This window comes from Protopterus annectens, chromosome 6.part0 (assembly GCF_019279795.1).
Source record: "Protopterus annectens isolate FY-2018-M chromosome 6.part0, PAN1.0, whole genome shotgun sequence".
Taxonomy (NCBI): Eukaryota; Metazoa; Chordata; order Ceratodontiformes; family Protopteridae; genus Protopterus; species Protopterus annectens.
In genome coordinates this window covers 733,959,494-733,982,930 of record NC_056737.1, presented here as the reverse complement: position 1 = coordinate 733,982,930, position 23,437 = coordinate 733,959,494, and the positions used below count along the sequence as shown (strand labels likewise).

Here is a 23,437-nt window from a genome sequence, read left to right as displayed (position 1 = left end):
TAGAATCTAAGTTGTCTGCGCACATCTAAGGAATGCAGTATCCATTCCCCTATATTCTGTGGACTGGGAAAGAAGGTTGGCAAATTAATGGACTGATTAAGAGCCGCACTGGATACCACCTTGGGCATGAAGGATGGATTGGTTCTGAGGGACACCCTGTCTGGATGAAAGATGATGAAAGGCTCCACTGCCATAAGGGCCTGTAATTCAGATACTCTTCTAGCCGAAGTGATTGCTAAAAGCAAAGCTGTTTTCCAAGAAAGAAATTGTAAGTCTGCAGTAGCAGCTGGCTCAAAATGGGGTACAGTGAGATTCTCAAAGACAAAGTTAAGGTCCCAAGCTGGGGTTGGAGCTCTCTTGGGTGGTCTCAAATTTTTGGCCCCTCTGAGGAACTGCTTGAGCAGTGGGATGAGAGAAAAGGGGAGATTATGCGTTATAATGAGCTAAAATGGCTGAGGCGTGGATTTTAATGGAGGAAAAAGACAGGCCCTTGTGAAGCATCTCAGTTAAGTATTGTAAAATCTGAGGTAAATTGGGTGATGCTGTGCTCATCCCTTGAGATTGGTTCCAGGCACAGGATCTTTTCCATTTTTCAGCATAAGATTTTCTAGTACTAGACCTCCTTGCCTCTAAGAAGATATCCATCATAGGTGTGCGGACAGATGGTAAAGGAGAGATAAGTAATTAGCTAGGCTGCAAGGTTCAGTGGTGGAAGCTGAGGGTGCAGAATCTGGTTCAATCTGGTTCTCCTGCTGAGACAGCAGGGAAGGAGTCCGAGGCAGGTGCCATGGAGATAACCGTGACAAACTGCGCAGGAGGAGGTACCAGTGTTGGCAGGGCCAGTCTGGAACAATCAAAATCATCCTTGGCTTGTCCTGTTTGATTTTTAGTAGTACTTTGGAGAGCAGAGTTAGAGGGGGGGAAGGCATAGACTGATGGGGTTTTTCACCTGAAGGACAGAGCATCCACTTTCCAGGATTGTTTGTGGGGAGTCCCTGTGCAAAATTTGTCCAACTGGTAGTTCTGGGGAGAGGCAAACAGGTCTATACCTGGGCTCCCCCATTTGCTTGTCAACATGTTGAAAATCCTTGGTCCCAGTTTCCACTCGTGTGGGTCCATGAGGTTTCGGCTTAGTCCGTCTGACAGTGTATTTAATTTTCCTGGTAGGAAATGAGCTTGCAGGTGCACTTGGTAGCTCAAGGCTGTGTTCCACAATGCCATGGCTAGTCTGCAGAGGGGTTAAGAATGTGTACCCCCCTGCTTGTTTATGTACCACATAACAGTGGTGTTGTCTGTCTTTACCATTAGTTGTCCTGGAAGAATGTGGTCCTTGAAGGCTCTCGGAGCATTCTGTACAACTAACATTTCTTTTTGACTGATATGCAGGTGCATTTGACTTGGGTTCCATTTGCTCTGAATGCACTTCTCTGTCAGGTGAGCCCCCCATGCATAGTCTGATGCATCTGTTAGGATTTGGGCGGCAAGGGGTGGTGTGAAAGGTAGTTCCTTTCTTTTGGTGGCAGGCCTCTGCCCACCAAAGGAACTCTAGGCATAAGCAAGGTATGATAGAAATCAATGTTTCTAAGTCTTGAGAATGTTGACACCATAGGCTTTTTGGATACCACTGTAGTTTCCTCATATGCAGTCTTGCATATGGAATTAGAAGAATGCAGGAGGCCATGAACCCCAAGGCTTGCAGTATTTGTCTTGCAGATAAAGCAGGGTTTTTGTGGCCACTTGTTTGAAGAAGGATGTCAAATGAATTTGCTTTTCTGGTGTGAGGTAAGCCATCTGGGAAGTTGTATTCAAGCTTGCTCCCAGAAATATAATTTGTTGACAGGGTACCAGGTGTGACTTCTTTTCGTGTATGGTGTACCCCAGACAAGTTAGAACTCTTTTTACAAAGGCCAGATGCTTCAAAAGTATGTCCTGGCTTTCTGCCTGAATTGGACAATCGTCCAGGTATGGGTATATTTGAATATTTCTTTGCCTGCAAAATGCAATAACTGGAGCTAGGCACATTGTGAATACTCTGGGTGCAGTAGATAAGCCAAAGGGCAGTGCAGAGAACTGATAGTGCGTATAGCCTGCTTTGACGTGTAGGTATCTTTTGCAAGATTCCCTGACTGGGATGTGCAGGTATGCTTCTTTTAAATCTAGTGTTGCCAACCAGGCATCTTTGCCTAGCATAGGAAGTAACTGGTGAAGAGTCAGCATCTTGTATTTTGGAATCTCCAAAAAGGTGTTTAGAGTAGACAGGTTCAGGATAGGACGCCATGAATTGTCTTTACTGGGTACCAGGAAAAGTCTTGAATAGAAACCTTGTCCCTTTTCCTCTTCTGGTACCAGTTGAATAGCCCCCATCCTTAAGAGAGAAAGTACTTGTTTTTGGGCCTCTGCCCACTGATCTGAGGGTAGGTCCGGCCACCCACTTGGTGTTGGCAACGTGTGAAAGTGAAATCTGTATCCCCGGGACACTACATTTAAAACCCATTTGTCCTGGGCAATGAGTTCCCAATTCTTTGCATGAAGAGCAATCGTTTCCCCAAAGGGGCAGTCAGTTGACAAGTGCTTGGAAATTTTAAAAGTAAGTCATTGAGACAGTTTACCAAAGGGGGGGATGAGTCTTACTATTCCCAGACTTGGAAGTGGAGGCCCCCCACTTCTTAGTTCCATGAGTCCCCGGGACTGAAACCTGGGCTTTTTTGCTGTGTCTGGGTTTGGCTTGAGAAGACCTGGAAGGGGCTGAAAAGGACCAATTCGTAGAGGGCCAGTGCCTACTAAATGTAGCAGGCTGAACTTGTAAAAAAATCTTTACCAGTTTGCATAAATTTAGCTTTATCTTCCATCTTTTTAAGAACTTCCTCAGCCTTGTTGCCAAATAGGCGGTCCTGATTTAAAGGAGCATCCAACAATTTAGCTTTAACATGATCAGGCAAAGATTGCTCCTTTTCACCAAAAGTAAAATCCTTGAGAGGAAGCAGAGGGAATACACTCCTCTGCATCAGAATCCTCATAAGTAGATAAGGACAAATCCAGATCATCAGAAGAGTCAGAAAAAACAGAATCCTGATCAGAAAATTCATAATCAACCTCAGTCCTAGGCCTCTTAGAAGGGTGGGGGGGGGGGTTGGCTACCCCTGATTACAGTTATTAGATCTTCAGTCATTCTTATTTGTTTTTTAGGCATAGATGCCTGAGCATGTGGCCTGGGCGCCGGTTTTTAGACATGGATCAAGATTTAGGCCTAAGTAATGAAGCAGGTGTCAATTTAATATGCAAGTCTGTAGGCCTGAATACACCCTCAGAAGCCTGTGCCTGCACAGCGGCTCAAGACACATCCACGGGTTCCATAGTTGAAGCATCTTGCGGCATACCGGACTCTGAATGGCTCTCGGTAGATGCCTGCGAATCAGAAGTAGCGGGTATCAGGGGCTGCGAAAGCGCCTCACCGAGTACTGGCGACTGGCTTAGGAGAAGCGTCATCTGCAGTTTTGGACCTCAGCGGCCTGTCTCTGTATTTATCTTTGTGTTTTTTCGGAATCCTGGTAGTCGGATGGCTAACTGACGACATTTCTGGATAATTAAACTGAGAACTGAAATATTTAGAGGCAAAAATGTACCGACGACGGATTGTGCTCCGATTAAATAAAGCACAAAACCGACAGCAAGGTAAGACATGGTCAGGACCTAGGCAAGGAATACAGTACGAATGAAAATCTTTATGAGGTATTTGCTTTCCACAAGTAATGCAATTATTATCTTTTACTGACATCGGTAAGGAGCAAGAAAAAGTTTCCCCAACAGGGTACTTTGCTTTAGTTGAAGACTTCAGTTCTGAAACTCAAAAATGAAAATTTCAGGAGTCAGCCGACCGGAACTTGCGAACTGCTTCTGCTTCGAGCACCGCACGGGAAGAAAGACTGATGTAATGGCATCGGTTGCATGTTTTATACCCCTGACGACCTGACGTCATGGAAGAAGAGACAGCAACAGACGCAGGACCCAAGACTTTGTTAAAAAGGCCGACTGAGGGCAACCTGCAAGCAAATAACCCAAATGTAATGACTGCAACAGTGAAACACGAAGAACATCTGATGTGATCCGGTCGGTGGTCAGATCCGAGCACAAGCTAATCACCCTAGACATCAATATTCCACCCCCACCCCCCATTAAGGAAATCACTGTAAAAAACTTCTCCAAAGACAACTTCATGCTTCTTAAGACAGAAGTGGCAACCTTCACGACACCCATACAGATGGAAAATAGAGGTACGACTGCTGAATGATATACAAATGCACTGTATAAGCACATACATGAGTGCATGGATTGTGCCATCCCCAACAGAACCAAGACGTTATACTCCAAAAAATGGAAGCCAATCTGGTGGTCCCCTGTCATAAATAAACTCTAAAACAGAAGGAAGAAGCTGTTGCAAAAAAGAGTAAAATCCCTTGACTGCAGGAACTCCCTGGTCAGCCTCAGTACGAAGCTGAGATCCCTCATAAAATTCTCCAAAGCTAGTTATGAAAATAAAATCACCACTGATTCTCAATACAACCACAAAGCATTCTACTGCTATGTCAAGAATCTCAATGGCGACACTCAGATCTGCTCTGAGCTACAGCACAATGACACTAGATATACAGAACCAACTGATATTGCCAACATCCTGGCAGACAGGTTCAGTGCAAACTTCACCCCCCCTCACCCCCAAAGGGCCCATCATTATACCGGAAGAATGCAAAGCCCCTGTAATCACATCTGCACAAATAAAGATTGCACTCTCCAAAGCCAAGTATACAGTATCCGAATGGGACCTGACAACATCCCAGGCTGCGTTCTGCATGAATTACAGATCAAACTGGCACCCCACTTAAATACCATGTTCAATCATAGCCTCACTTCAGGCTTTGTGCCTACTGAATAGCGCACAGCGACGGTTATCCCACTCCACAAAGGGGGCGCCACCATGGACCCCAGGAACTACCGCCCCATTAGCCTGAACAGCTTGGTCTGCAAGGTCATGGAACGTATGATGGAGCTTATAAATAAGGACATAGGTAACCTCTAAACTATGGACCCCACTCAGTTTGGGTTTGCAAAAGGTAGGTCATGTCTCCTAAAGCTGACTGACTTCTTTGAAGCAGTCACCAGAGCCATGGACGAGGGTAAGGTGGTACACTCAGCCTATCTTGACCTAGTCAAGCCTTTCGACACCATCCCCCAATCTCGAATTATAGATGAAACTCACTAGACTGGGCATAAATGCCTATGTCACAAGATGGGTGGCCAACTGGCTCACTGATGGAACCCACACAGTGAAAGTAGCAGACTCCAAATCCAACTTCAGACCAGTGACAAGTTGAGTATCACAGGGCTCAGTCCTGGGTCCTCTCCTGTTTGGCATCTACTTCTCAGAAGTCCAGGTTAATACAACAGGTCTTTGGCTAATGAAGTTTGCAGATGACTGCAAACTAGCTGCCATAATAGAATCGCCTAATGATGTGGACATTCTACAAAGGGGCCTCACTGAGACGGATGCTTGGAGTCAAAATCATGGCCTCAAGCTCAATGCCAAGAAGTGCACTGTCATCCCCTTTGGAAAAACACTGTACCCATGAACTACCAAATAGGCGGTACCCTACTAAACACCGTAACTGTGATAACACACCTTGGGACACAGGTGGACAGTAGTCTCTCCTTTGATAATCACATCGCCACAGTAGTCAGGAAATCCTTCCACGTGGCACACATCACAAAGGGGTTCAACCTCCAGAAACAAAGAGGACATTGTTCCTCTCTACTCATCCCTCATCAGAACCATTATAGAGTACAACACCCCGTTTGGCATGTACCTCGCAAGACATCTAAAACTAGAAAGGCCACAGAAATACCTCACTAAGAGAATTACCGGCCTCAAACAGATGCCATACGAAGACTGTCTCAAAAAACTCCAGCTCTACTCCGTCGCTTAACGCCTACTCAGAGGCAACCTCTGCCTAACATACAAAGCCATGTCAAACCCAGACCTGTTGGACATGCTACACAAAGAAACACCAAATCCCTCCGAGCCACATGCTCCAGGGACCTAAACCTTGCCACCACAATAAACAGAACATGCTGGAGGGATGGATTCCTGTCCCAGAGACTTCCCATGCTCTGGAACAGACTACCCTTTCATGTCAAGCAAAGCTCAATACCCTCTAAGAAAAATTTCGACAATTGGATGGGAAATAGGAAATTCACGCTGGGGATCACTTGCATGGCTCTGCTAGTCAGGGGTGCAGGAAAATAACTTTCTTGGGTGGCAAAAGCCAGGGAATTTTTTGGCTAGGCTTATACAGGCCCCAGGGCCGAGAGGTTCTATTAGTCAGTTAATTTCCAGTTCAGGGAATCCAATATGGCTCTGCAGACAGGGCACATATTGCTGACAGATGCAGATTGAACTGTAAAGTAATCTTCCAGAGTTACAGTTACTTCTCGCTTACACAACTGAAAAAATTTTGGTCATTCTTCCTTTACATACTGCATTACAGTTGTCTGCCCCGTTTGCATCTTGACTGAAAGTTGCTCTGAAAGGCTAGGAGTACTTTCTGTAGAGATTGCCTTTAAGCTGACTTAAACAGTTTTTTCTCAGGGAGTCCCATTTGCCTTGCACAGACTAATCACTGAAATGGGCTCCAAAGATGTAATCCAAAGTCATCTGTTGTTTAACACTGAATCCTTGATGGGGAAAAAGTACCATTGCCAAAGATGGATTTAAGGCTACCCAGAATAGGAACTTTTCTTTATGTATCAAAAACAAACATTTCCATTAATCTCAGGTTTAGTCCCAAAGATTTCTGACAGCAACTGTGTCTTCCTTATGTGGTCTGTCACTGCAGAGCAAATGTTAGCAACAGGCAAGTAACTCAAACTTTCAATAGCTCTTCGACTGGGATGTTTTGCAGCTGATCAAAGCATTTCTATTTGTTTGTCTTCAGTCGGAAAGATATGAAGAGCTTAACATACAAGTTCTCCAGGATTAGTCATGGATACTGAGGGAATCCTAGCTGACATTTCTGATTTATTACTACCAAAAAATGGAGTGAAATTGGCAGTTAGTGCTGAGGATTAAGTTTCTGAACTGTTAATGAACTACTTCCTGTAATCAAGGGCACAAGGACTGGTTCATTCAGTCTTACTTGTCTACTGTGGAACTCTGAGTAAGTCACTTGGACAGTCCTCTCAGGCTGGATCTGAAAAGGAACAAGTGTCTGCAGTGTGTTAACCCTTTTAACAAAAGCATATTAAAAAAACTGCTTTATGTACTGATTTGGTAGCTTTGTTGAATGTACCACTATCAAGCTATTATCTAAGTACAGGGAAGATAGTAATGTTTGTTTTCTCAGTTGTGCAAGCACTGGAGCTAAACTGCAGATAACCCAAACAGCAAAGGTGGAAACTGGAAATAATACTATTCAAAACTTGAGATGCATCTTCCTATGGTCTCACTGGAGTAAGATGGGCACTGTTCATGTGCACAGTTATCATACAAACATTCTGCTCTATAAGCAGGAAGAATGTTTTTCAGAGTCAATATATATTGAATCTGTTTAACACTAGTGATCAGTCTGGAATAAAAACTTTGACCCCTCCAGCAAAAAGTGCTTCCAGCACTCCATTCTTTCACAATTGATCCATAATTTGCAATGCTTGTTTTGCCAAACGAGACAATATCTGTATAACAAGCAGCATTTGTGGTATCTGAAGAAACTATGGAACAGCCTTTGTTGAGCTGTGTTGCATACCTTCTGGTCTAACGTATGCTTTTTGTTATCCAGGAAGCAAACTATGAAATGTGCCCTCTATGGCAAGTGGGATAGATACATTTACCCAAAGCCTGTTTGATTTTGTCTAGATCTTTGGCTGCACCTTCCTTAACCTGTAAAACTTAACATACAGTTGGACTGTTTTTCTTTAAAATGTTTCTGTTGTCAAAATTTTGAGTTTTCCCTTTTTGTTCAGTAACAACTATACCAGGTTCCAGTTTTATAAAACAGTCTCGTATTACAGCAGTGATCAATATTCTTCTAACAGCTTCAATAAACAATGTTTTAAACTAAGCAAGTCTTCTTAAACAACTCCAGGCAATCTTTGAAGCATTAACTGCATCAGAAGCACACTCAAGTATGTTCTCCTATCTTGTTGACCAAACAGTATATTTTCTTGAATCTGCTTCAAAATAGTCCTGTCTTGTAATGTGCACGCTAAATTATAAGGTGATCCATCAGCAGGTGTGAAAGATGTGTAAATCTTTTCTACATTGTCTTAATCTAGAATATTTACCCAACAGCAAGGATACCCAAAAAATACAGCTTTCTCACTGATGTCAGAACTAGATATTTTTTTTTGTAATACGCACAACAGTCATGCCAAAAAACACCAAGGGAAAGGCCTTCTAATTTAAATGGGCAAAGGCAGCCCTCTAATTTAAACGAGCTAGCCTTGAGGAATTTAAGGAGGAAAACAAAGGGAAAAAATCTCCAAGTCAAACGGGCTACGGCAGCTTTCTAACTTAAACGAACCAGCCTATATAGTTAAAGGAGGAAAAAAAGAAAAAAAGGAAGGAAAGTCTAAAACAGGCTTTTTACAATTAAGTTTAAAGCCAGGTTACGGGAAAAGTAAGGCCAACAGCAACAACAGAAGAAAAGACGAACGCACACAACAATTTCCTTAGTAAATACTAACTACGCCTAGAGAAGGAATCAAGTTTGTAGTGCTTTGTAAAAGTACACAGGACAGAGTTGCTGCTTCTAGAAATCCAGAATCCAACCTTTTCTAAGTAAAAGCAAAAAGCAATAAATGAAGTCAAGGCCCTGGTAGAGCTGAGCCTGACCATGCCTGGAAGAGTTATAGTGGTAAGAACAAAAGGTAAAAGCCCAAAATAACCATTTGGAAATAGCCTGTTTTTACACAGGTTGCTCCTTCTTACCTTAACAAGAAATGAACAGATCTAAAGAAATGAATGATTTTGTTCTGTCAAGATAGTAGTTTAGTCTGTGGACATCAAAGGTATGCAGTATCCTCTCTCCCTCATTTGTAGTTTCAGGAAAAGAACACAGGGAGATGAACAGTTCGGCTTAAATAAACTTGGACACCACTCTGGGCATAACAGGAGAATTAGTTTTTAAGGAAACCCTGTCTCAGTAGAAGATGAGATATGGCTGGCTTGCCATAAGAGCTTGCAACTCAGACAGCTCTGAATTCTGCAGGAAGATTATTAGTAACAGTTTTCCATGTTAAGCTCAAATCAGCCTGATGAACTGGTTCAAATGGAACACAATTAAGATCCCAAGGAGGAGTCACCAGTTTTCTTGGAGGTCTCATGCAAACTCCTTTCAAAAACATTTGCACATGAGAAAGCATTGAAAGACCATCATCTATGAGCAGACATGCTGAAATAGCCAATATTAACTTTAATAAAGGACTAAGAAAAGCCAAAGGATAATAACTCTCAAATATTGTGAACTCAGAGAAACATTAGCCCTGAATAGGCGTTGGTTATGTTGCTAGCATCAAATAGAAAACCTTTTCAGTTTGCCAATAAACAATTTTCTAGTAGCAGATTTTCTTGCCTCTTAGTACCTGTTGCATGTTCTCAACAAATGGGTATCTAAAGGGAATTAATACCCTATCATCCAGGACGTCAGTTGGATGACTGTGATCAAGGTACATCAAACACCTCTGTTCTTGTGAGTAGATCTATTCTGTGAAAAGTGTGTGATAACTGCCCATGGCAATTTCAAAAATAAGGGAGAAAAATTGTTCCCTTAGCCAGAAAAAAGTCACTGCAATGACCTTGTGAGAATCATTCTGAATCGTCAAGTGTACCCTGAATATCAGTGGAAAGGGTAGAAATGCATACAGAAACATTCTTGTCTAAGGAAAGTGAAAGGTTTCTGTATTGCAAGCCTTCTTGCAAATGAGTAAAAAACAGCTCACAACAAAATAAAATACAACCAAAAGGACCGGTGTACTTCCACGCCAAATAAACTTTTATTCTCTAATGCCTCGGCTAACAAGCCTTTGAAGAGATAAAACACTTGTAATTATATATATATAAAAAAAAAAAAATTAAATATGCACATTTAACAAACTAATTAAACAATCAATAAAAGCTATAATACCACCTCCCAATTACACTCTAAATTTAAACCAGCAGGCACCAAAGTAGCATACTTCAAAATAAATATTGTTTCACTATTATTTTTTCTTCATTTCAAAACAACTAAAACTTTTCACATTTTCTAAATTACTGTCATTCAAAAAAGTATCACCACCCCATTACATAACAAAAAATGTGAAGCTACAGGACTTTCAACCTTTTTATTTTTAACGTCTCCAAGATGTTCCTGCACTCTAACTCTGAAGGACCTCTTGGTCTCCCCTATATAAGAGAGACTGCAAGGACACTAAGGAATAAAATAATCCCTTCTGTACTAGGTTCAAAGGTAGGTTACTAGGGTATCGGCCCCGAGGCCTATACAAGCCCAGCCAAAAAGGTACCCTGGCTTTTGCCACCCAAGAAAATTATTCTCCTGTGCCACTGTCGAGCAGAGCCACAGAGGTGATCCCCGGGGTGAATTTATAGGTTCATAGGTAGGTACTAGGCTATCGGCCCTGTTGGTTATGTTGCTAGCATCAACTAGAAAACCTTTTCAATTTGGTAATATACAATTTTCTAGTATCAGGTTTTCTTGCCTCTTAGTACCTGCTGCATGTTCTCAATAAATGGGTATCTAAAGGGAATTAAGACCCTATCATCCAGGAAGTCAGCTGAAGATGACTGTGATCAAGGTACATCAAACACCTCTGTTCTTATGAGTAGATCCATTCTGTGAAAAGTGTGTGATAATTGCCCCTGGAAATTTCGAAAATAAGGGAGAAACCCTTATTTTTGAAATTGCCAGGGGCAATTATCACACACTACAATTAAAATTATTTCTAGGCACATATTTCACATCACTAACTTTCCAAAATGTCCTCACTACATGTTTGTTTACATACAGAACACTTATTACAAGGTAAGGTACCATAACTTCTAGGTTCTAACACCATTTGAATATCAGGGGCAGAATAAAAATTACGTACAACCATGTCCTTCTTGCAAATGAGTCCTGGAGCAGAATTTTGCAGGCTGGTTGTTCAGAGATGAAGCAAAGAAGTTTCCATAAGGAACTTACCACAGATAAATCAAATCTTAGAAAATCACTGATTTAGTTTCCAATCATGAAGGCCTACCTCTGTCCATCTTAACTTGTCTCCCACACAATTTTGCAATGATGGAATGTAGGATGCCTGAAGAGTGAGACTGTGGTGTAAAGCTATATCCCAATTTAACACGGCTAGTCTGCAAAGGGGGTAAGAACTGATTACCCTTTGCTTGTTGATGTATCACATGCCTGTATTGTCTGTAACAACTTGTAGTCCAGGAGACCAAAGGTGATTCAGAGAGTTAACTATCTTCATTACAGCAACCATCTCTTATATTTGTGTGCTTGGATCTGATCTTAGTGTCTCAAACACATGGTACTTTTATCCCTCCAGAAACTGCTGCCCGGGCAAATTCTGAGACAGCTGTGCTGACTGTTCTGGAGCGGGGGGAGGAAGATGAGGAGACCCAAATTCAGGGATACTTGCCATCTCCACCATGTGACTTCTCCTCTTGACAAATCCCAGGACAGAAAAGATAAGGGGTACTGGTGCTGGAGCCAAAGATGCTTCAAATACCACTCTACATTCTCATGTGGAGTCGTTCCAAGGGTATCATGGGATCTAAAATTTTGCCATCAGGTTAAAAGCTTGAGGTATTCCCTTCCTGTGATTGTAGTCAGAGTGGAAAACTGTATAAATAGATCTGAATATGGATCTATTTTTCCATGGGGAAGGAAATGTACTTTAACTGAGGTGTCTAAGCAGACAACCCAGGAACACAACACTGTGTAATGGAGTCAAGTAAGACTTTTAAATGTTCTCTTGGAATCCCAGCTAGTGTTAAGAGATTTCTCAACCAAGTGAGAGATTCTTAATAGTCTGAAAGAGACTATGCAAGGATAACCAAGTCATCTAAACATGGATACTCCTCTGGCCTGCAGTGAGCTACAACTGCAGCTTGAGAGTTTGTGAAGACTCCTGGTGCAGAGGATAGTCCAAAAAGTAAGGCAGAGGACTGAATCTGATCCAGACACACAAAACCTTAAAAAGCATCCAAAATCTAGATGAATAGAGATGTGATAAGCATCTTTTAAATCTAGTGTTACTAGAAAATTTAAAGGAGGAAAAAGGGGTAAAAACTTGTGAAGTGATGACATTTGAACTTCAGCACTAACAAATTGGTTTAGTAAAGAGTGATCCAATACTGGTCTCAAAACTATTTTCTTTCTATGGCACCAAAAACATCTTCGAATAAAAACCTTTCTCAAACTGGGAAGGAGAAACTGGCTCTACTACTCTTTGAGACATGTGCGGGACTGCAGGAAATGGAGTCATCTGGTCTAATGGATGAATAATTAACCCCTTGTAAAGGGGGAGATTCTTCTCACGGCCATTTGTGACCTTGATGAATGATCATAACTCATTTGCCTGTAGCTATCTGTAGTGAGAGAGGTGGAGAATCAAAGTTTCTGGTAGGAAAAAGGGACTGCATGTGTGTGTGTGTGTGGGGGGGGGGGAGGATGGGGGCAGTAACATGGTATTCTTAGTCATTCTAATTTGTTGGAACATCTTTTGTTCTGGGGAGTCAATGCCTTCTTTTTTGGAACCCCCTTGCAATGGCTTCTTCAAACACCTATTTACCAGTATTTTATTGAGACTATTTTTTTCTTGCCAAAATTGTCCAAGGGATTAGAGAATCCTTGGAAAATATGGAAAAGGTAGCCTGAAAAAATTGAGAGATTCCCTGTATATGCTTACCACTCTCATCACACTTTTTGATAACCTCTGCAGCAAATAAACTAAAAACTAAATCTCTATCCAAAAGAGAATTTAAAATGCAGTTTTTCATATCACCTAGGAGGTTCTGAAAATGCAGCCAGGCAAACCTCCTCAAAACAGTACCAGTGGCCACAGACATGGTTGTAGTATCATCTGAGTCATACACACACTTTAAACAATGAGTTGTGACCTGTAAAATGAAAAAAAAAAAAAAAAACATTTTAACAGATTTTTCCTGTAAGAAGAAATTGCAGGAAAATATTAGCTTAGCTGCAAGGTATTCCTGTAGATTTCTGTGATCCAACTGTAACTGTAATAAGTAGATGAAATAACTCCAGAAGCTTGGTTGTTGTCCAAATACAAACTTTATTCTCAGACGGATGAGTGCTGCTGATACATACCAAACTTCAGTTTGTTATACATTTACACAAAATTAAGAGGCAGGGACCCACTAGTCAGACTGTCTCTAGCTGCAGGGGTTTAAGGGTCGCGGCCTGGGAGGGCCACAACCTACTTGGCCTTAAAGAGTACGGGATTGGTTTAAATCAGAGAGGATCCACCCCAGTACATCTCTCACTATTTTTCGGGAACGTCAGAATTACTAATACAATGTGTAGGAAAAATCATATTAAAAAAAGGTTTGAATCCCAAATGTCTATATGCCCATGGAAATTGATTTACAGGCAGGGGTTACATGAAAGTCACTCTCTAGGACTTTCACAGATCACTTCTTCATATCCATTTGCTAAAAATAGGACATGATCGGAGGGTTCTTTCTGCTACAGTATATAATGTCCTTATCCTTTTAAGCACCAGACTTTTATATATTCATCAAAAACACATTTACATTAACATTTTTCATTTGTTTGTATAAAGACCATTGCCAATCAAACACAACTTTGAGAGACACTTTATACTACCATAATGCTTGTCGTCTTATTGCTGCTGACTCCACTTTTACTAGAGTGTTATGTTTAAGGGATCTTTTAGCAGTCTTCCACAGACTCCACTTTTTGGGAGCATTGAAGTAAGTCCCCAGTAAGCAAATGGTGACCCCTTTTCGTTATTAATCTCAGCTTAGGTTTTTTTTTTTTTTGCTTAAGCATGGAGTCCTCTTCAAGCTGGTGCATTGATGCATTTTGATTAAACAAAGCTCCAACTCGCTGAAACATGGACAGGTCTTTTCTTGAGCTCATGAAAATAAAGAACTGAAAAGGTACAGATAGATGGCCCTCGTACATCACAGGCATCCTTACATCCTGGAAGAACAGCATCTGCTGGGCTGACAAGGGAAGGGTGAAAAGTTCGAAATCAGGTTCTGTGTGTCAGAAGTCCCATGAGTTAGCAATACTGCAAAACTGAGTAATATGACAAGAAAAAGGATATTATCCAGTTGTGGTCACCATGGGCTAACCTACAACAGAATATCTTCCAGGGAAGCCTTGATGAGTCTAAAGTCAGACGCAGGAAAATCAGAGGCTATTTTCTAGTAAAGGCTCTGCTCCCCTTGCTCATCACATAAGCGAAATATATAAGCAGTGACAGCCTGAACAGCAAAGTATATGAGAAAAGATGCCCACCCAAAGAAAACCCATGAAAATGCATACAGGGTCCCCAAAAAGCAGACATACTAGAAGAGGAGCAAAGGCAAGAACCTTGACAGGGTGATAAATCTAAACCAAACGTATTGGAGGGTATTGGCTGAAGGTGTCAAGTTTCAAATCATCCCTCCTTTTGCAATTTTCTACACTGGAATGGGATACCCTGTTAATATCTCCATCTGTCTTGCTTCAGTGTTACACTTACCTTATTCTGCTTGTCAGTGGTACCTGTCAGAATTCGTCCATCTCTTTGCTGGACATTCTCATTTCTTCTTACTTTGTTCCTGTCTCTACCAAATCATCATCTGATTTCTTACAAATGTGTCTGAAACACTGTAGTCTGTTCTCTTGGATTTGTTTTTTGCTCTGGTGTCATTTTTTCATTTGCCCTACAGTGTGTACCCTACCACTTTCTTAGGCACTTCATCTCCCATCACTGCTAGCTTCAACTGCTCTCCCTTCACTGCTCAAACTTCTGTACTTGAGCTATACAGAAGTACTGGTTGCCCCATTTTGTACACCTTACTTTTTGGCTTCTTTGGCATTTTTTTCTGAAACACACTTCTCCTGACACACTGTGCTAGATGGCTGAAGCACCTCTTATTTTAGCTTTGCCCTCATTCAGACTTTCCTTCTCCTCAACCCCCCCCCCCCAAAGATAACTGAAGCTGTTAACCTATTCCACTAACTTCCTTGCTATGTCAGTTTTCAGCTTCTTCGAGATTCTCCCATTTCCCAACATGAATGTTTTCTCTGTAATACAATCATCACTTGTGCCTTCAGCTTTGCATTTCATCCCCTTATTTGCTGAAGTCCTTGTTCAGAGTCTACTTGTAATGCCACATTGCCCGCATACGGCAGCTTTGTTGATTTCTCCCCTCCAACCGGTTTGCTAATGTAATCCATCACCAGTATGGTGAGCAGTGGGCTCAAAGCTGAACCCTGATACATAACCACTTCTTCCTGGAACCCCTCTGTATCCGAACAATGTCTGCAGCTGTCGATGGCTCCTTGAACAAAGACTGCACCAGTTCTTCAAATATTTCAGGGACTTCAAACCATCTCAGGACTGTCCAAATCAGCTTTCATTAAACTTCGTCACATGCTTTCTCCAAGTCTAGGAATGCCCAGTTTGGATTCTTTCCTCATTGTTAACTTCTACTCCACTGTCTCAATGCAAACATCAAGTCAGTTGTGCTACATCCTGATCTGAATAAAAATTGCTCATTTCTAGATTGGGATTTGGTATAATGATTAAGGTGTTTGACTCAAACACAAGGTACAGTGTTTAATTCTCACCTTTGGGAAGGAAACTGGTTAGGCTTACAATGGCCTGTTAAGAAAGTTAGCCTAGTAATTAGCTATAAATTTCTCATTGTACTTTACACTGTTTTCATTTATTAACCACCCTCTACAGCACTTTCATGCAGTGTGGCATACGTTTTGCATTTCTATATTGTCCACAGTTGTGAATTTCCCATTATTGTACACGGATACTATAATGTTCATTCTCCAGTCAATGGAAATGCTTATTTTTCTTCATATTGCTAAGTGTACCTACAAGAGCCATTTCTTCCTAAACTCACCCAACATACTGATCATATCTGCCATGACCTCATCTGAGCATGCTGCCTTCCCTGACTATTTTCCTTAGTGCTGTTCTTACTTCTATGGTGGGCTCTTCTTACTCTATCACGGACTGTCTATACAGCAGTACAGGTTTCTGTTGGGGTTGTCTTCATTTAAAAGCTGTTGGAAGCATTCCATCTGCCTTACATGTCCTATGGACTGGTGAGCAGGTTGTTACTCGCACCTCTTATGAGTCTAATGACCATCATCTTCATTTCTGCCCTCCAATTTGTTTTTTGTGCCATCTACTGAAAGACTTTTCAGAAGATAGCAGTCTCTCTCTCGTGCCTTATTTGCCTATTCAGACTACCATCTTAACATGTGTTAGTTAACCTGTATTCTTTATTAGCCCGGTGCATCTTTTCTTTCCTCGCACTCTTTTTTGTAACTTTCTAGACTCCACCATCAGCCTTCCACAATTCCATACTTGGCTTGGCTGCTATCTGTTCTATAGTCTTCACACATGCTGCTTAGAAACCTTGACATTCTTCAGCTCCACCCATCTTGTCATCTTCCTGAGATGTTAGAGCCCAGATTACTTCCTTGAATGCTTGTGGTTTCACCCCAACAAAATTTCAGGTATTCAGTCTAGTCTCTGTTGACCTTAGAGCCTTCGCTGACCACTGAAGTTGACTGTGACCATGGCAGAATGCCCTTTTCTTAATGGGAGAGAGAGATTCAAAATGGGAAGGGTATCTTTCTCACTTCATGAAAATAAAAGGAGGGCCTTTATAGCTCCTTTTAGCAGAGAATCTGTGTGTGTTAAGAGATCCACTAAAACAGATGGATTTGCTAGCAGAGCTGCTGTTCTCAGAGAATGAAGCAGTGAACTGAAGAACATCTAGATTCCACCAACATCTTGGAGGATGATCACAAGGTATGAATGATCAGGGGCACCTGACAAACATCCAGTCTTGAAAGATACAAGAACCTTGGGGAAGCCCCCCACTAAAGCAGCAACCAAAGGGTGGCAGTTTTACCAATAACTAAAGCAAAGGACTGCCAGTCAAGGCTCCAGCATGAACCAAATGGCAAACTCAGAATCTGTAGGGTTGTGCTGGAATTTTAGTGTCAGACACTGCTGGAATGAGTTGAGGCTTAAACTTGCAGTCTAGTAGTGTTAGCTCTTGTTGTAGTGCTCTGACTTATGCTTGAGGCTGTGAAGAAAACCCTGCCAACAGTCTATACACAAATGGCTTCAGATTGTCACCAATTTCTTTTTCACACATAAGATTAACAACTTCTCCCTTCTTTGCCAAACTGTCAGTTTGGACTTCTGACAGCTATCAAAGTCATATTCTTTCCTAACACAGTACATAATGCCAGTGAGAGTCATGGCTGGTTATCTGAAGGCTACACACTTACTGTGCTGGTATTTAGGCTAATGAATATTCTGGACTTATCACATTATAGCAAGGACCAAGGTCCTATGAAAGCAGGCTCACGGAAGAAGCATACTTGCACAGCTAGCACATTACATCAAGGTGCAGCAATACAGGCCACACCGACATCCTCAAACATATGATTTTAGAGACAGTGCAATGCTTCTTTTATGACATACCCAAACAAGGACCCATCCAGGAGGGTTCTCAATGTTAGCTCATAATTTCAACCAGTTTTTCACTACAGACTCATAGCACAGTAAACACTATCTGTTGCACATTTTTCAACCATCATTTCTGTGACTAAATCACCATTTAGTTCAGTGAAAGTTCGCATAAATTTTATTATGCCATTACTAACCTTGTTTTCCTGCTTCAGCTTTGTTATGTTCTGCTTTCACATTCCTGACATAATTTTGAAGCTCCTGTAACTGGACCTTTACACATTAAAAGAAAAGTGTTAACATGAAGGTCAAAGATATATGTAACCCTGTTATTCATTAATAAAATAATAACATGCGCTATTATATTACCATTGTGAGACCTTCATACTTGGAGTGGTTCCTGAAAAATATTTGTCACCCAAGAGTGTTCTACTCTTTCCAGAATGAAGTGTGGGACCACTGAAATCACCATAAAATGCCAACAAATGCAAAAAAGTTAAAAGCTGTTGGCACGGCAAGAATATTTAAAATAAAAATAGCTGCAATAATTTTTATCAAAACTTCTAGAAATGCAAGTCACCTTTTTGGATGACACAATCAAATGGTGTAAAATCAGAGATGACCAAGCCCATTCAGTCTATTTATATATTACGGACTCAACACTTCCTACTTTGTTCTACCTACCTTTACATCCCTTCTTGTTATTTGCTTATTGACATTTGATTATCAGGAAAGTCTGACTGGGTAAGAGCCCATTTTTAGCAGAGGCCCAGGGAGAAAAGTTCCAATGTATTAAAAAACATTTTAAGAATAATTTTAGTCTTAAAAATATCACAAAAAACTACAGGTTAAATAACTGTACAATCAGACATAAGGAGTCAGCCCTATGTATTTGCATTTTATTTCAGTCCACATCTTTTTCTAGCATTCAGTTTCACGGAGTCCCCCATTACTTTAATGAAAATGTTTCCTCAAATTAATCCTTCCCTATTCACTTCTTTATGACCTTGCTATTATGCACTTTAATGCCTTGAAATTAGCAGTTTCTCAACACATCCTTGGCATCTCATTTCTTACCCAACATGTATGTTACTCTGAGGCTGCACAGAGGCTGCACAGTCTTCTCCTCCCTGCAGTGATTTTTTATATATATATATATATATATATATATATATATATATATATATATATATATCTATATATATTTATATATATATATATATATATATATATATATATATATATATCTGTATACACACACACACACACACACACACACACACACACACATATGTTGTTGTTGTGTCTTTCGGCTTTTTCTGGTTAGGGGTCGCCACTGCGGAACTCCGGTCCGCTAATGACTGGTAGTTGATTTTTACATGACGAGTTACCAGCCCTGACGCACAACCTTCAACGAAAGTACGCACATTCATGCATGTCTCCACACAGAAGACGCTCTAGCTGAGAATCGAACCGGACAGCGTCTTACTGTGAGGTGACAACGTTACCGCAGCACCACCACCACAGAACACACACACACACACACATATATATATATATATATATATATATATATATATATATATATATATATATATATTTATTTGTTTGTGTCTTTCGGCTTTCCCTGGTTAGGGGTCGCCACAGCGGAACTCTGGTCCACTAATGATTGGTAACTGATTTTTATGTGCAGAGTTACCAACCTTAAACGAAGGTACGCTCATTCACACATGTCCACGCAGAAGACGCTCTAGCTGAGAAATGAACCGGACACAGTCTTACTGTGAGGCGACAACGCTACTACTGCAGCACCACCACCACGGGTACATATATATATATATATATATATATATATATATATATATATGTATATATATATATATATATACACACACATATATATATATATATATATATATACACACACACACACACACACACACACACATATATATATATATATATATATATATATATATATATATATATATACACACACACATATATATATATATATATATATATATATATACACACACACACACCTATATATAAATATATATAAATATATATATACACACACACAGATATATATATATGTGTGTGTATATATATATACTTTCTCCTTTATTTAGTAATATGGACTTCAGAAGAAATGATTAAGAATAACAATGTACAAGTACATAAAAAGGCACAGATTGAATCCATGGGTAGCCTAGCCTGGAATACATACTAAGTTACAATGGCTCTTGTTGAATGACCTTTTATTTTTCAAAGCAGTTGTTTATTTTAAAAGCATATGAATAGGCAATAGTATCAGTAAGCCATTTTAACAGAGCGACTTTCGATATTGGAGTGCCCTTTTCATTATCCGTAAAGGATACAAACAGTTGATCAGATTTTGTTTTGTAAGTAGAAACGCAATTGCCTGTGTACATCCAATTGGTGTAATCCATACTCTGCCTTGTTGCCATAGTTTGGGTAGAAAACAGGCAGATCAAAAGACTCACTCAAGTTAGTCTCAAAAAAAACTTTAGGTAGGAATGATGGATTGGTTCTAAGGGAAACTCTGTCTTTATGGAAAGCCAAGTAGGGGAAATGTATAGACAAAGCTTGGAGTTCTGACACCCACCTAGCTGACGTGATGGCTACCAAAAAGACTGTTTTCCATGTTAGAAACTTCGAATGACAAGATGAAGTCTGTTCATATGGTGGAAGGATTAGAGTGGACAATACTAAATTCTGGTCCCAAGGAGCTGGTGGTTCTCTTACTGGGGGCCTTAGCAAAAAGTACCTCTCAAAAAGACCTTGCATAGTCTAGGAGACAATTTTTGATCCCATTTTTCCAATATGGTAGTTTGATATAGCAGACAAATGAACTCTTAAGGTAGCCGCTGCGGCACCTTCATTGAAGAGTTTTGCTAAGAAGACTAAAATAGATGTTACAGGGGCTGTGAAACAATCAATGTGATTGTTTAGAGCCCAACCCAACAGGAAAACCTTTTCCATTTGTTAGCATAAAGCTTTCTAGTCGTCGTCCTATGGGATGAAATCAGGATATGCTTCACAGCGGGAGATATGTTTGGAAGCCTGGCTAGGAGTGGAAGTGGAGCAGCCAAGCCGTCAGTTTTAGGATTTGGATCGAGGGATGGAGCGTCCCTGATGGATGAGTCAGGAGGTCTGGAAGTGGGTCCAAGATCCACGGCTCCTCCTGTAGATGGGGCCATAAAAAGGGGAACCAAATTTGACAAAGCCATTATGGAGCAATGAGCATTAACCTGGTTCTCAACGTGTTGGCTTTCTGAAGGATTTTGGGAATTAACGGAAAAGGAGGGAAGGCATAAAGAAGACCCGGGGGCCAATCATGTACAACTGCATCCCTTGGTGACTCCCCTGGAGGTGGGATCAGGCCAAAGTAGCTGCTGCATTTGGTGCTCATGGATACGGCAAAGAGGTTGCAGCAGGGCTGGCCCCACTTGCGAAAAATCTGTTATGCAATTTCCTTCTTCAGGGATCACTCGTGAGGCATTAGAATAGCTCTGCAGAGTTTGTCATCTATAACGTTGGATTTCCCAAGGTTATGAGTTATCAGAAAGTGCTGGGAAGAGACTGCCCACTGCCATACTCTCAGCCTCTCAACACAGGGGGTAAGACCTGGTTCCCTCCTTGTTTATGTACCACACCACTGACATATTGTCTGTCTGGATTGCAATCATTCCTAGTGGAAGTGAGTTGTGGGATGCCTGCAACACCAAAAGCACCATTCATCTCTAGGGCATTGATATGAAAGTGCTTTTCGGATTCCTGCCAAACTCCCTGGCCAGTCGTTCACAGATAATCCCCAACCCCAATCAGGGAAGTGTCCATGATCACCGTCACTGCTAGCTGTGGGGGAATGAAGGGTCTGCCCAAATCCACCTGCATTGAATGGAGCCACCAGTGCAGGTCCTTCTTGCAAGATTCCATTACGATAACCTTGTGTGACATGGGCAACTCCTGCATGGACCATTGGTTGAAAAGTAGCCACTGTAGAATCCTCATATTTAGACTAGCAAGGGGTACCCAAAGCTATAGCTGATGCCACGGTACCTAAAATCTTTAGAACATTCTCTTGTACCTTTTTCTTTGTAAGGAGGTTCTTCACCTGCTGACTTAACGTTTGTAACCTGTCGGGGGAGGGGGGGGAGTTTGGCCAACACATTTCTTGTGTTGAAGTCTACTCCTATAAATATAATATGTTGTAATGGCAACAAGGTAGACTTTGAGGTTTATTGTGACGCCGAGATGAGAGCATATGTGTATAGTGGTGTCTCTTGCTCTGGTTAGTAGATGCTCAGTGGTGGCAGTTAAAAGCCAGTTGTCGAAGTAAAGAAACGCTCTGAATTCTATATGTCTCAAGTGAGCCATGACTACTGCCATGCGTTTGGTTAACACTCTGGGGGCTGTAGTGCAACCAAAGGGCAGAGCTCGGAATTGGTAATGACTGGCTCCCCAGCCGAAAGTGCAAATGTCTCCTGATTGCCTGTCCACCTTTGTGGCCGTACACATCCTGGAAATCTACGCAGCACATCCAATTGTCTCTCCCCAGAAAGGGAAGCATTGACTGCAGTGTCACCATCCGGAACTTTGTCTTTTTTACAGACTTGTTTAGTTTGCCGAGATCCAGAATGGGCCTCCAGTCCCCTATCTTTTTTTGGAACTAAAAAGAACCTTGAGTAAGTTCTGGATCCAATTTGGTCTGCGGGGACATTTTGGATGACTTTTCTCTAGTAACCTTGGTACCTCTAGGGCTGCTTGGTTCCTCTGGCTGGGTGGAACATCCGGGACTGGACTTTTTTCTGACAGGGGAAAGGAAAGGGGTATGTAATAGCCTCTGGATATAAACTGTTGTACCCAGTTGTCTTTTGTAATTTTTAGCCAGGCATTTGCGTACAGTGATAAGCCCAACTGCCTCCAGAGGTGAGCAGACAGGTCTCCTTTTAGGAGTGCTTAAAGGGCCAACCAAGGAAAGTATCCCTGTCAACTTGGTTTTGCGGATCCCCTCTGCTGCGAGGTCTGTGTCTTCCATTGCTACTTCCCCCTCTGCCCCTGGGGGAAGATTCACCAAGCATGTCTGGAAAAGCTCTCTGGGACTTGCGGAACCACATTTTTTCCCCCCTTCAGGCATTTGGGGTAAGGCCTGGTAGGAAGGGAAAAACGGACTAAAATGGCAGAGAGAGTCTTCCCTCTTATTCACACCTGGTAAGTGTCTCTCTCACTTTTGGCCCAAACAAGGACGAGCCGTCAAAAGGGGCGCTGATAAAGGAGGACTTGAACGGCTCTGCCAACTCGCATAAGCACATGCAGGAGTGTCTCCTTAGGGAAATTCCTGTACCCGCTACCCTGTTCGCTCAATCAGCCCTGTAAGATATAAGCCGCATGGAGGAGTTAACCACAGAATTTAAGACAGCAAGCTGAGAGGTTACCTTGTCTGAAAACCCTGCAGCTGAAGAACCATGTGGGGTATCTCCTAGCTCTTTCAGGAGATCCCTCTGAAGCCCAGTGACATGGGTCAAATAGCTCAGCAACCTTAGAGTGGAGGAGGCGGATGAAAACACACACTTTCCATACCTGCCCATCATTTGAGATTCTTTATTTGGTGGATAGACAGATGAGGAAGTCTCAATTACTTTTTGGTGGCTGC

The 23,437-nt window shown here is 41.5% G+C and overlaps 1 protein-coding gene across 1 annotated transcript in view; it reads right to left on the bottom strand.

The window, feature by feature from the left end:
* The window catches only part of KTN1 (kinectin 1), a gene marked incomplete in the record, with an annotated part of 2,305,074 nt that overhangs the window by 1,894,926 nt on the left and 386,711 nt on the right, over window positions 1-23,437 (bottom strand). The window contains 1 exon segment of the mRNA XM_044074427.1: window positions 17,952-18,027. Within this exon segment, the coding sequence (XP_043930362.1) occupies window positions 17,952-18,027 (76 nt within the window).